Source organism: Protomyctophum parallelum, assembly GCF_964188405.1.
Source record: "Protomyctophum parallelum genome assembly, chromosome: 2".
NCBI lineage: Eukaryota > Metazoa > Chordata > Actinopteri > Myctophiformes > Myctophidae > Protomyctophum > Protomyctophum parallelum.
The window spans coordinates 48,186,641-48,199,089 of record NC_139699.1 but is presented as its reverse complement, the minus strand read 5'-3'; the positions used below and the strand labels follow the sequence as shown (position 1 = coordinate 48,199,089).

Sequence of the window (12,449 nt, the reverse complement as noted above, 5' to 3'; positions counted from 1 at the left end):
GCATGATGAAATTTGGATTTTTTTTGCTTTATATTGGTTGTCTATGGTGTGGTAAACAAAAATGTCCGTAACCTTTTTTTTGCCATGTTTCCGGCAGAGCAGACCTCTCATTCTGTGTACCAACACATTCACTGCCAAACACGGCAAAAGCTGTATTCGGTCTTTTCATCGGTTTACCTCTTCTGCAACCGATACCGAAGTATAGGACCGATACATCAAAGAAACATGAAAAAAATCTCCAAGAAAGCGGACATTCTAATGCTTCTTTTAAGACATTTCGTGTTCACATAGTCCTACCAGAGAATATTCAGTGATTTTTTAAATATCTGCAGCCATGGTCCAAATCGTTGGCACAGGCTATCTCTGGTTTGCAGATTGCCCTGGCAGTGAATGTAATGACCAAGTGAATAGATAAAAACACAAATAAAAAGTATGTCATGACATCACAGGTTAATCTCTATTCCTTTGGGCTTTTGGGCCTGTGGCTCTCCGGCTTTAGTAAATTCTTGAAATAAATCTACTGGGCCATTCATAGGGAACGCAGAGCTTCCTTGCTGCCTGGCGAAGCCCAACCAACTGAAAGCTGCAACCAAAGCAAGGGTTTCATTACCAGCAGCACGGGACAGCGGTCAAAATGTTGTGGATAAAGACCTTTAGTCCTTTTTTCATTGACCTAAAATATTGTCTATATACATGTATATTCATGAATCCACTTGCTGACCGGCTGAAAGTAATGGGCAATTTGTTTTATAGGGGTTTCTTGTGACCTATACCATTAACATCCTATGGCAGGCAAAAATGTCAAACTTTCCTTTTGCTTTAGGTAGCATGTGACAAACTAGGGGGTTTTCATGATTCTGTATCCATTCCAAGCATTCGTTTTGCACAAAATGCACTCCTTGGGCTAAACACGGCCATAGACGTCAAATGCGATGAGGTCACCACATTTTGGGCACATTTTGGCAAGTGGCTATGGCTGCTTTGCTTTGCAAAAGGAAAGTTTTACATTTTTGCCTGCCATAGGATGTTAATGGTAGGGTCACAAGAAACCCCTATAAAGAAAATTGCCCAATAGTGACAGCCGGTCATGAATGTATGTAGACAATATTTTAGGCAATAAAAAAGACTATATACCACATTTCCCACTTTAAACAAAATAATCCTGTCGGCGGCCGGACTACATACAAGTCAGAGTTAAATGAACACAAAGCTTTTATAGGTTGTTAGGAATATACCGTAGTGTTAATATGTTTTGTTAGGCTTCTTTGTGGCGAATTCAAAATTAATTTGGCGGTGGCTCAGGGGTAGAGTGGCTGGATGTTAGTGTCGAAGTGTCCTTGAGCAAGACACTGAACCCCTAATTGCTCCTGATGTGCACGTTGGTGCCTTGCATGGTTTCCCCCGGCATCGGTGTGTGAATGTATGCGTGAATGGGTGAATGTAAAGCACAATCTATGTAAAGCGCCTTGGATAAAGGCACTATATAAATGCACCATTTACCATTTAGTTAAAAAAAACACTGGTTCACCAAATGTAAAATTGCGGTGCTCAGCCATCGTTTGCACATGTGATCCAGTGGTTTAACTCACTGAATGTACCTCTGATGGCTCTGCGGGAACCGGAGATTGATACGCATGCACGACATGGATGATAATAATAATACCTTCATCGTTCATCACAAACGGAAAAAGCCACAGGCATTGACTCCAGTAACCTGATAGACACACATGTACAATGTATATTATTATTATTACATGTATATTGTCACTGTTAATTGCATACTTACATCTCCTGCTTGCATGGCTTCAAATGGAACTCAGACTGGCTACCTCCCAAATCACTACACATCAAAATCTATTACTGGGTCGTGTGTGAAATGGCTGGGTATGCTAATTCAGCAGGGCCTGCTATAGAATAGGCCAGTTTCTGCGGCTCAGTGTGGGACTGCTTGTATGCACTGGAGCACGAAAACATTCGTACCATGCAGCTGTCCTCACACACACACGCACACACAACATCCCCTTTTACTTTGTCTCTGCCCTCCTGGGACTTAAACTGATGATGTTCTGCTGTAATTGAGTAGGACGTATGTTGAATGCATAAAGAGAGGAGGCAGGGGGGCTAAATTCTAAAGTGCTGATGTGAGATTTTAGGTGCCAGAACCCCTCTCTGTGCCTATAATTGGTGGCCGCTCAGTCTCCCCTAAGATTTCTACTCGTTTATATGATGTTCATGAATAGTATTGTATATTTTGTCTGTCATTAAATGTTTTGATGAATTGAGTACAAAGGACCCCAATGGAAGGCGTTGCATTGTGACGTGAGCTTTTAAATTAGCACATTTTGAAGCCGTCTTGATGATTGATTGAGTCAATACAAAAACTGCTATGAGGATGAAACCAGAAAAGCACACTTGGCCCAGGCCGTAGCGTAACGGTCTGGGCACCGGCCTGGTGATCCAGTCGCGGTGTGCCGCGGGTTCGACTCCCGGACCCGACACGGCCTTTACCGCATGTCATCCCCCCATCTCTCTCCCGTTTCCTGTCAGCCTACTTTCTGTCCCTTAAAAAATCAATAAAAGGCGTAAGCCGCAAAAAAATATCTTAAAAAAAAAAAAAAAAAAAAGCACACTTGTTTACATCAGGGTCCTCCATTTTCAATTCATCGGAATGACCAAGTGTGAATTGAGTTAAGTGGTTAAGAGCTGGGTGAGCAAAAGAGCAAATTCTCCCTTTAAATCTGTGTCTTCCACTTACATTCTATTCTATTATTAGTTTAGGGCCTGGCTAAGATATGTATGCACTTCATTTAGGAGAGAATATCTCAACTGTTCTTGGCTAATATGACCGCCGCGAACGACTTGGGAACTATGACTTTATGTCAAGAAATTCCTCGCAGGTGATTTTTTTCCAAGTGTCAGAGTTTGGAAGCACTCCCTTTCAGTAACGCATCATCCTGCGGCCTCCTGCATTATGTGCTAATTCAAAACAGGTGGTACGCACGGCCGTTAAGGGATTATTACAAACTCCAACACTTCACCTGCAAGGAATTTCTTGACATAAAGTAGCTCAACATCTCTACTGTGGATTTTTGTGAAACAAACACTTGGATTTTTTTAGAGGATAATTAAAGCTTTTCGTACAGCTGCAATGTTGGTGAGTTTGACATAATTTAATACAATTAGATTGGACTATGTCTGTTTGGATGTATGGACGGTCAATGGCAAATTGTGTCTAGATTCCGCCGTGCCATTAACTTATGGAAAGATGACCGCTGTGTGCATATGGTCTATTGAGTATTCAAACATGAGTATTCTGAACATTTTGAGCACATCAGAAAATCTGTAGCTCCAACGGTATAGAAGTTAGAGCCATGGTTCAACTAACGGTCATTTTTAATAGGGTGTGGTCGTATTTCGTCCCGGATAGAGAATTAGTCATAGTTCCCAAGTCGTTCGCGGCGGTCATATTAGCAAAGAACAGTTGAGATATTCTCTCCTAAAGGAAGTGCATAGATATCTTAGCCAGGTCCTAAACTATATCAAAAGGATACTATTGAGCAGTGTTGTTTTTGGCAGCAAATTTTGATTGGTCGTTTGAATAGTTGTTTTTTTTTGTCTAGTTTTAGTCGAGTAAATGTCATGAGATTTTAGTCGACTAAATCTACAGTTGATTTAGTCGACTAAAATGTATTTTGGCGGGCCTTGATGCCGTCGTAATGACTGATTTTACATTTGCTGAAAATAGCAGATTTACAAGCTCACAACGCTTCGCAGCGCTGACATGCTATTTTCAGCATGCAACAAAGTGTAAAATTAGTTTTACTGGATCTCTTGTCCACTAGGCCCTTCCTGACATTTTAGTCTAGTTTTTATTTGTCGACAAAATTGTCAATATATTTAGTTTAGTTTTAGTGATCAGTGGAAAAAGGTATTCGACGAACATTTTTCGTCTTAGTTTTAGTCGACGAAATCAACACTGCTATTGAGCATACAAATGGGATCTAACTGTCGTTATATTTGAAGTCAACCACCATACCATGATTGTGCGAAATACATTATGACATTAAACATAACAAAGCTTCCAGCTGATTTCCCTGGTCAAATGAGAAAGTGTACTTCCCAGTGGAGAATTTGGTTATGTAAAAAAAATAATGTAGTAAGACAAAGATGTACAGGATAACAAGATAGAGTTGTTGAACATAATTCCCCTTGGTTTTGCATTCTACAGCATCTCTCAAAGGGCAGGCATCACATTCATTAAAGGGGGGCTGTAATGACATGAATGAAGACTTGTTTAAGCATAATTATACCTGTCCTTTATTCAACATATACAATTTCCAACAAATGTAGGTAAGGACATTTAAGTGATTGTAAGAGAAAGACTATTATACTGTAGGCCTACATGTGTGTGTGTGTATATATGGTTGTGTGAAGAGTGGACACTCAGGGGAATGCATTTATATGCTAATTCTGTTAATGTATATGAGCTGCTTCAGCCCATTCTCATTAGGTTTCCATTAGGGTTTTATGGAAATGCTACGTAGCTGAATCTACCGCAGCGATTGACCTAAACTACTCTGATGTATCTCACAGTAAACCAAGACTATTTCATCCCAAAGCCTGTTCCTTATCCTAAACTAACATCCTAAGAACTAGTATTCAAATGTTGGGGATAGTAGTGAAAGAATATATACATTCAAAGATTTGCGCCACATTTTCACGATTTTTCAAAAATAGCAGATCTACAAGCTAGTAGCGTGGCACTCGGTGCCGCGCTATGAGCTTGTAGATCTGATATTTTTCAATAGCTAAATTATAACATAATGCTTTAAACACCAAAAGGGGTTCCCGCCCCCAAAATAGGTTAAACGCATTTCAGTGGCTACACAGTAAAAATGAGGGTTAATTAAATTATGAACGTGTAACAATGACCCTCACAGCAGTCGCAGGTACATTTCCCAAATAAAAAATATGGTTTAATAGTTTATCGCAACCTCCATAAGACATGCAGCACTTGGCGCTAGAAGGAAATGAGACACTTACAGCTCATGATGAGATGAGCTCTCTTAACTGTAACGTGTCATTGTGTTGACACTCTCGTGCCACGTAGAGTCAGCCAGTGTACAGTATAGTCAGCCAGTGTACAGTATAGTCGTGCCATTGCAATTTGATGGGAGATGAAAAAAACTCCCGGCAGGAAAAACCTGCTGCATAAGAACCGGAGAGAGAGTGGAGATAATACGACCTCATCTCCAATTCCGCTCACACCCTCTCCAGTCCACCACCGAGCCAGCGGTGCACGGGTGCAGAGAGGACTCTGTTTCTAATGTTTTGGGGGTAATTATAGTATCAGCCCAACCTGTGAATTAGGGGGGGGGGGGTGGAACATGCGTCGGGGGGGAAGGCGGCGGGAAGGAGTGGCAGATATACTGTAGATAGCCTGGGGCATCACGGGAGCTGAGGTGTGATTCTACATTCTAGCATATCACCCCCCCCCATGCCTCTGTCTTTTCTCCCTCCCTCCCTCACTGTGTTTTCCCTCTCTCATATCGTCTTTACCGTCTACCGAGGCAGTGTCCCATGAAATTGAGCTCTAAATTACGAAGCGGGTGTGTGTGGTGTGCTGTGAGAAGGGATTCTAAAAGGGCCCTGGTTCCCGGCGCTACGGACACGGACAGGGCCTGTACTCTGTTCAGAAGTGGCTGGCTGTCTTTCCGGCAGTCGGAGGGAGAGAGTGTACTTCTTTAGCGCCTTGCCGCAGAGGGCTTTCAGCGTGTTCATCATCATCATCGCCATCATCATCAGCTCGCAACCTTGTGACAGAGTGGAGTCAAAGAAGGACCCGGGGTTTCTTGTTTCTTTGTCACTCACTCTCCCCCCTTTCACTGAAAGGCTGCCTTCGTTTGAATACTAAAGGCTCTTATCTCCGTGAATTACTATTCATTTGGCTGCGGTGTGCTCTCTATCGCTCACTCTCTCTCTCGCTCGCTCTCCCCAACTCCACTCCAACTCTGCTCTGCAGCCACTGACACGGCCCTGACTGGCCTAGACCTGTCACACACACACACACACACACCCTTCCTCACCCGCCGTTTTTATCTTTATGTCGTGCACCTCACCTATCCTTCTACTTCTCTCCCTCGCATCGGAAGAGGAAGTACAGTTATGGATTTGCGTCACGCTTATTCCCTATGCTTAATTCATACCCCGTTGTAACCATGGTGTCGCTTATCAAAAATAGCTGATCTACAACCTTGTATAGATCACCTATTGTCTGTGAGTGACACTGTCTTACCACATTGTGTAAATCAGGCTTTAAAGGAGTAATTCAACCAAAAAAACGACTTATTTGCAATCAATTACACGCCCCACCAAGCCTTGATTTCATGGAGATTTTTTTTGTCGCATTCCTGAGCCAAGAATTTGAGACTTGAGGCTAATTCAAGGCTTCACCGAGCAGCACGCTACGAGCTTGTAGGTCTGCTATTTTTGAAAAATCGAAGAACCACTGACATAGAAACATAGCTTTTTCAGAAAACTGTCAGGATGTAGAAGACATTTTTAGAATCTGATCTCAGGTCAAAATGGGTTAAAGAAAAAGGAAAAAGTATATATACCTCCAAAAGCACAACGGTGAAACTAAAAGACTTGGGAGGAGAAGTGGACTTTATCTGATGGGGAGGTAAAAAATAAAGAAAAAAAACCTTTGTCAGCACTACCTGCCACTCAGGATGACGGCAACAAGACGTGGGACAAAAACTCAATTTCAGCATTAATGGAATAATACCATGGTTAATGTGCCGTGAACTGGTGCAGAACACAGGGTCACACCCAGGCCAAGCCTCAGGATGAGGGGTAAAAAAAAAATATATATATATATATATATATATATATACATGTGACCCCTTCCAGTATTTTCATCCACAAGTCGGCTCTAATGAAACTCCCCAATAGACCAAAATACCTTTTTTTTCTTTCTTTTTTGGTTTTCGTTTTTAGCCATGACATTAACACAGTTGGAATGTTAAAGAATGTTTTTATTCCATCAGAAAGTCGTTTTAGTGTCATTAAGTCGTTGCAATTACATTGCAAAAATGTCTCTGTAATTAAAGATTATTTGTGTATTGTGGGGGTGTGAACATTCCTGCACGTATTTACATAGAGTCGTTTCGATTGGCTATCTCTGTTCTCCAGCTCAAGCCAGACAGATTAGTGGCAGTGTTTCTATGACACAATATTAAACACAACAACATCATTATTTTTAACTTGATATGATGCTGTTGGATCTTGTAATAAAATTATGAATTAAGTGATTACCCGTCGTTGTCCACTGAAGAAAAAACAAGTCGCTGCCAGTTTCCACACTACACACAGCTGTGCGTCCTGTCGAGATTGTTTTAGTTACTAGCCCATTCTGAACGGGCACCCATTTTGGTGTCAGCATCATGTTATGCTTTAGCTATTTAAAAATAGCAGATCTACAAGCTCATATCGCGCCACCGAGTGGCGCGATACGAGCTTGTAGGTCTGCTATTTTTGAAAAATCGAAGAGCGACTGACATTTTTTAAATCTGATCTCAGGTCAGAATGGGTTCATCAGACCAGTGTGTGTCCGGCGGAAACCTCGTATGAATCTGATCTCAGGTCAGAATGGGCTAGTTACTCCATTATTCCGCCCTTTATTTCAGTACACACATGTAGCTATGTGTGGTTTAGCACTTTGTGTAAATCTTTGTAACTTTATTACCGTTGAATGCTGCTGCCTGATGATCACTACTGAATGAATAACATCGTGATCGCGCGTCGCGGTGATATCCGTCTTTTATATAATTTGATCAATCCATGACATTGTTGTTGTTAGAAGAACAGCTCAAATATTGAATGTGAAGACATAGTGTAGTACAAATCCTGGTGTGATCTTCTTAAAAAGTGCACGGATCATAACAAACGTCTAAGGTATTTTTTCCCCTGACTTTCTGTTGGTAAGGCTTTAACTCTTTCACATCAGTGCACGGCTGATTCAAGCCATGCATTTATGGGTAAAAAGGTACCTTTGTACCAGCTAACCTAGTGGGGGAGTGGTTAGTGGGTGGGGGAGTGATTGTGCAAGCCATTAGGGGTGGAGACAAGTATCTATTGTCACACCCATTCCTGGGGCCCAGAGGTGCTAAAATCTTTGGAATCTTTACAGGGGAAATTCTGTACTTTGGGGTTTCCGGTTCAACAAGTTTCAGATGGTCATATCTTCTTAATTTTTTCCAATTTCAATGAACAATACATCATATGAAAGCTTACATTATGTAGTTTCATAATGTGTAAAAAACTTAAAAATGACCATGGCCCCCTTGTTTATCAAACCACTGTACTCGGTCACATATATATATACTGTATCAGTTTGTTTTCTGACGACATGTTGAATTGGGGTTTTATTTTGACCTTAGTGTTGGCTTGGGTGAACTCCTGATATGGTCCTCTTCTATAGTAATGTGTGTGTTTCCTCCCTCCCTCCCAGGGGTACCTCCTGTTGTTTGAGTCCATGCTGGACTCTGTTCTCTACGCCAGAGACATGTACCTGGACGACGGAGGCTCAGGTAGGATGGCTCAGTCAAACTGAGGAAAAATATTTCTGGCTTGCATTGCAAAATAAAGTATAGTGGGTCGCACACACCAAGACTGCAGTTAAAATATAGTTTATTTCATATTTGAAATCCAGCCTTCATCAGTGTGGAGTGTGACTGAATGTGGATTCCTTTTAAAGGAATGGTGACTATATTTATTATAGAATGAGAATATAAGTGTGCATGTAATATTTTATCTTGCCGTTCGGCTCTGTTACTTTTTCTCCCTGCTCGGCACAATTATGCAACCATCATTAACCATTAAGAGCAGGGAGATAGATATACAGTAACAACCGCCCCAAGGGAACAGAAATAGCAGAGCCCACCGGTGGTGCTGGGGTGGTGGTGGAGCAAACGGCACTAATAGCAGATAGGTGGTGCTGGGGTGGCGGTGGAGAAAACGGCACTAATAGCAGAGCGGTGGTGCTGGGGTGGCGGTGGGAGCAAACGGCTCATAACAACAACCATCAATGCAGGAAGAATGCAGTTTTAGGTGAGCATAAATACCCACCCCATTGGTTAGCTGATTGCCACGCCAGCGTATATGACATGTGGGTCTTGCATAACACTGAATACGCCCCTCGAGTATATCTGACTTGAACAAACTCTGCAAGCTACAGTACGTGTCATTTCCTTCCACCTCTCATTTTTTAGCTATACATTTAGAATTGTGGGCAGACGTATGTCGTGTGCATGAGGATTATGGCGGAGTGCAGTACGTAGTTCAGACAAGTCATTGGTCCGACAAATGACAACCCACCTCATCTCCTAACCTAACCATAACCCGCGAGCACGGGAGCAGACGCTAGTCCGACATGCGGATGAATGTCGGACTAATGCCCTGTCTGAAAAGCGACCACCTCCCATTATGGCACCTTTTTGTTGCAGTGTGAGGTTTTTTGGCTGTGTTTTCTGACCTGGGCCAAGACAGAGGCTGCTGGGAAACAAAACAGCCGAGGGGGAGATGGGGCCACGTTGTCTGGAAGGTTCAATAAGCGTATCCCTGAACCCCCACCCCCCCTCCCCCCACAGCCATCCCCACACAGCTGTTTTAGAGCCAACACGTCACCCGTGCGATCGCACTGACGGATGGAGGGGCGGGCAAAGGTCTGTGATGCTATAGCAGCACGGAAATACACCAGAGAGAGAGAGACATTTTAATGCATCCATCCTGCAATCCAATCTCGGGTGCTTTTATTTTTTAGAACTCGAAAACATTTTTTTTCTTTTTATCGCCGCTTTTTTAGAGGCACAGTGAGGCCGGGCAGTGCACACACAGTCCTCTAACACTGTAAAATCCTTATAGGGTATACTATACGGGTCTGCTTGGTTCCATTTTGTGCACACTGAGTTAACCCATTTTGGACGGGAACCCCTTAGCATTATGCTATACTTTATCTATTGGAAAATAGCAGATCTACAAGCTCATAGCGTGCCACCGAGTGGCTCGCTACAAGCTTGTAGGTCTGCTATTTTTTGAAAAATCGTGAAAATGTGGCGCAAACCTTTATATATTCTTTCAGAGCGAACATTTTTAACTCAAATGTTTGCTTCTGGGAGGGTCCCTGAAACAACATATTTTCAGATGGGGGTCGGCGGCCAATTTCATATATTTTTGGGGGTCCTTGACATGGAATAGTTTGAGAACCACTGACACAGAAACATAGGGTTTTTCAGAAAACTGTCATGATTTGTAGAATCATTCCCAGGTCAAAATGGGTTAAATTGAATTTGGGGTTTTACTGTGTATACAGCCCTTTAGCTGAGGGGGATGTACTACAATAAAATGCTGCTACTGCAGTGATACTGAATGAGTTTGGGTTCTGCATGTATGATTTCCGCAGCAGTACAATTATTTATATGGTTCTGTCAGCAAGCAGCTTATCTCTTGGCTTCACACACAATGTGACACTGTGTTTTATTATGCTACACCACCACCATCCCCCTGGGGGGGGGTTTCCGAGCATAGTGATATGGAATTAGAGAATTAGAATTTAACGAAGGTTGGAGATGATTTACCTGTAGTGTTCATTCAAAAATGATGCAGAGATTCTGTGTACAACGCAGGGAGTTTTGCCCGTTTATTGTCCTCAATGCGTGTCGTTTTGTAGTCTTTGAAGCACGCATAATAATAATAGTAATAATACCTGGGACTTATATAGGGGGGGGGGGGGGGGGGGGGGGCATGAGAAAATGACAACTTTATTAGAAAACAACGCATGGCGTTTGTCTCACAGGCACGCTGTTTCCCATATGCGTCGTGTAGCGTGTGTGTGTCCTGGGTCAGCTCTTCCTCTGTCACTGACCTGGCTTAATGGCTTGTGCGAAACGTGGGCCTGACATGGCAGCGGTTCCACCGCACTGCCTTTTAGAGGCTCCTGGGGACAGGAGAGATGGAGGGAGAGAAAGGTCACACGCACACCTATCAGGGCCACCGGAATGACAGCAGACCACGAGAAACACGCCAGTTAGCCGCGGGAGATGATGGACCAACATTTGACCCGAGTAACGGGATACGACGGGGTCACACAACGCTGTATGCCTGGTCACTAGAGCCCTCCCCCAACACACTCGCCACGGTCCAATCAGACAAACCACTGACTAGTTGACCAATAAACTAAAGGCATGACAACCACCCAGGCAATGATTGAATGAGGCCTACTGTATCCAAATGAGCTGAAATTACATCACTGGTGTTGCGTCGTACACTACACGCCAAATTTCGGAGTGTTAAATTAATTCCGTCGTATAGGGCAGCAATGGCTCGGGGGTAGAGTGGCCACTTAGCGGAAGGTTTCCAGTTCGATCCCGGACTCCCCCAGACTTGGTGTCGAAGTGTCCTTGAGCAAGAATCTGAACCCCTGATTGCTCACGATGTGCAGGTCGGTGCCTTGCATGGTTTCCTCTGCCATCGGTGTGTGAATGGGTGAATGTAATGCACAATCTATGTAGAGCAATCTATGCAAAGCGCCTTGGATGTAGGCACTATATAAATGCAGTAATGCTATAGACAGTGTAATCTTATGATGGTGGATTTTACACTGTCATCCTGATGCAGTGTATAACATGTTTGATTTCATTTGACTCTCCTCTCTATGCATGGACCGCCTCCCTCACCCGGCCACTCCCTATTATAACCTACTCAGTGATTGTGGGTTTGTAGATCGGCTATTTTCAGCAAGTGAAAAAAACTGTCATTACAACGGCATCAAGGCCCGCCAAAATACATTTTGTTCGACTAAAATCAACTGTAGATTTAGTTGACTAAAATCTTATATTTAGTCGACTGAAACTAGACTAACACTAAAACATTCCGGCTGACTAAATTGTGACTAAAACTAAATGGAAGCCATTCAAGAGAACACTGGTGTTTGTTTACATTTGGCCTCGCTTGCCATACAATTAGAGCTCGCTTACCGTTAACTTCTGAGGACAGTCAGCTAACAACACCTACATATCACATATCGCAAAACATATCACAATGCACGTGACATCATCATCATACCCGGAAGTTATGCGGGAACGCCTACTGAGTGTCAAAAAAACTACTTTCTGGCCTTGACAGCCCCATACATCCAAACAGAAAAGTTGCATTAAACAACGTTAAACTCACTTTGCCATTCACTTTTAAAGAATTATTTTTTTTGCTTTTGTGCCTTTTATAGATAGTCACAGTGAAGATGGACAGGAAGGAGGGAGAAAGGGAGAGACACGCAGCAAAGGTTGTCACGAACGGGACTCGAACACACAACGCGCTGTCAGGCCAGAGCCTATATGTGGCATTATGCGCCTGTACCGCTAGGCCAGCAGGCGCCCCCCACTTAGCCACGC

At 43.0% G+C, this 12,449-nt stretch overlaps 1 protein-coding gene across 1 annotated transcript in view; it reads left to right on the top strand.

The window, feature by feature from the left end:
- Positions 1-12,449, top strand: part of prmt3 (protein arginine methyltransferase 3) — a 97,973-nt gene that overhangs the window by 32,217 nt on the left and 53,307 nt on the right. The window contains exon 11 of the mRNA XM_083760222.1: positions 8,513-8,591. Within this exon, the coding sequence (XP_083616348.1) occupies positions 8,513-8,591 (79 nt within the window). The remainder of the gene's footprint in view (positions 1-8,512; positions 8,592-12,449) is intronic.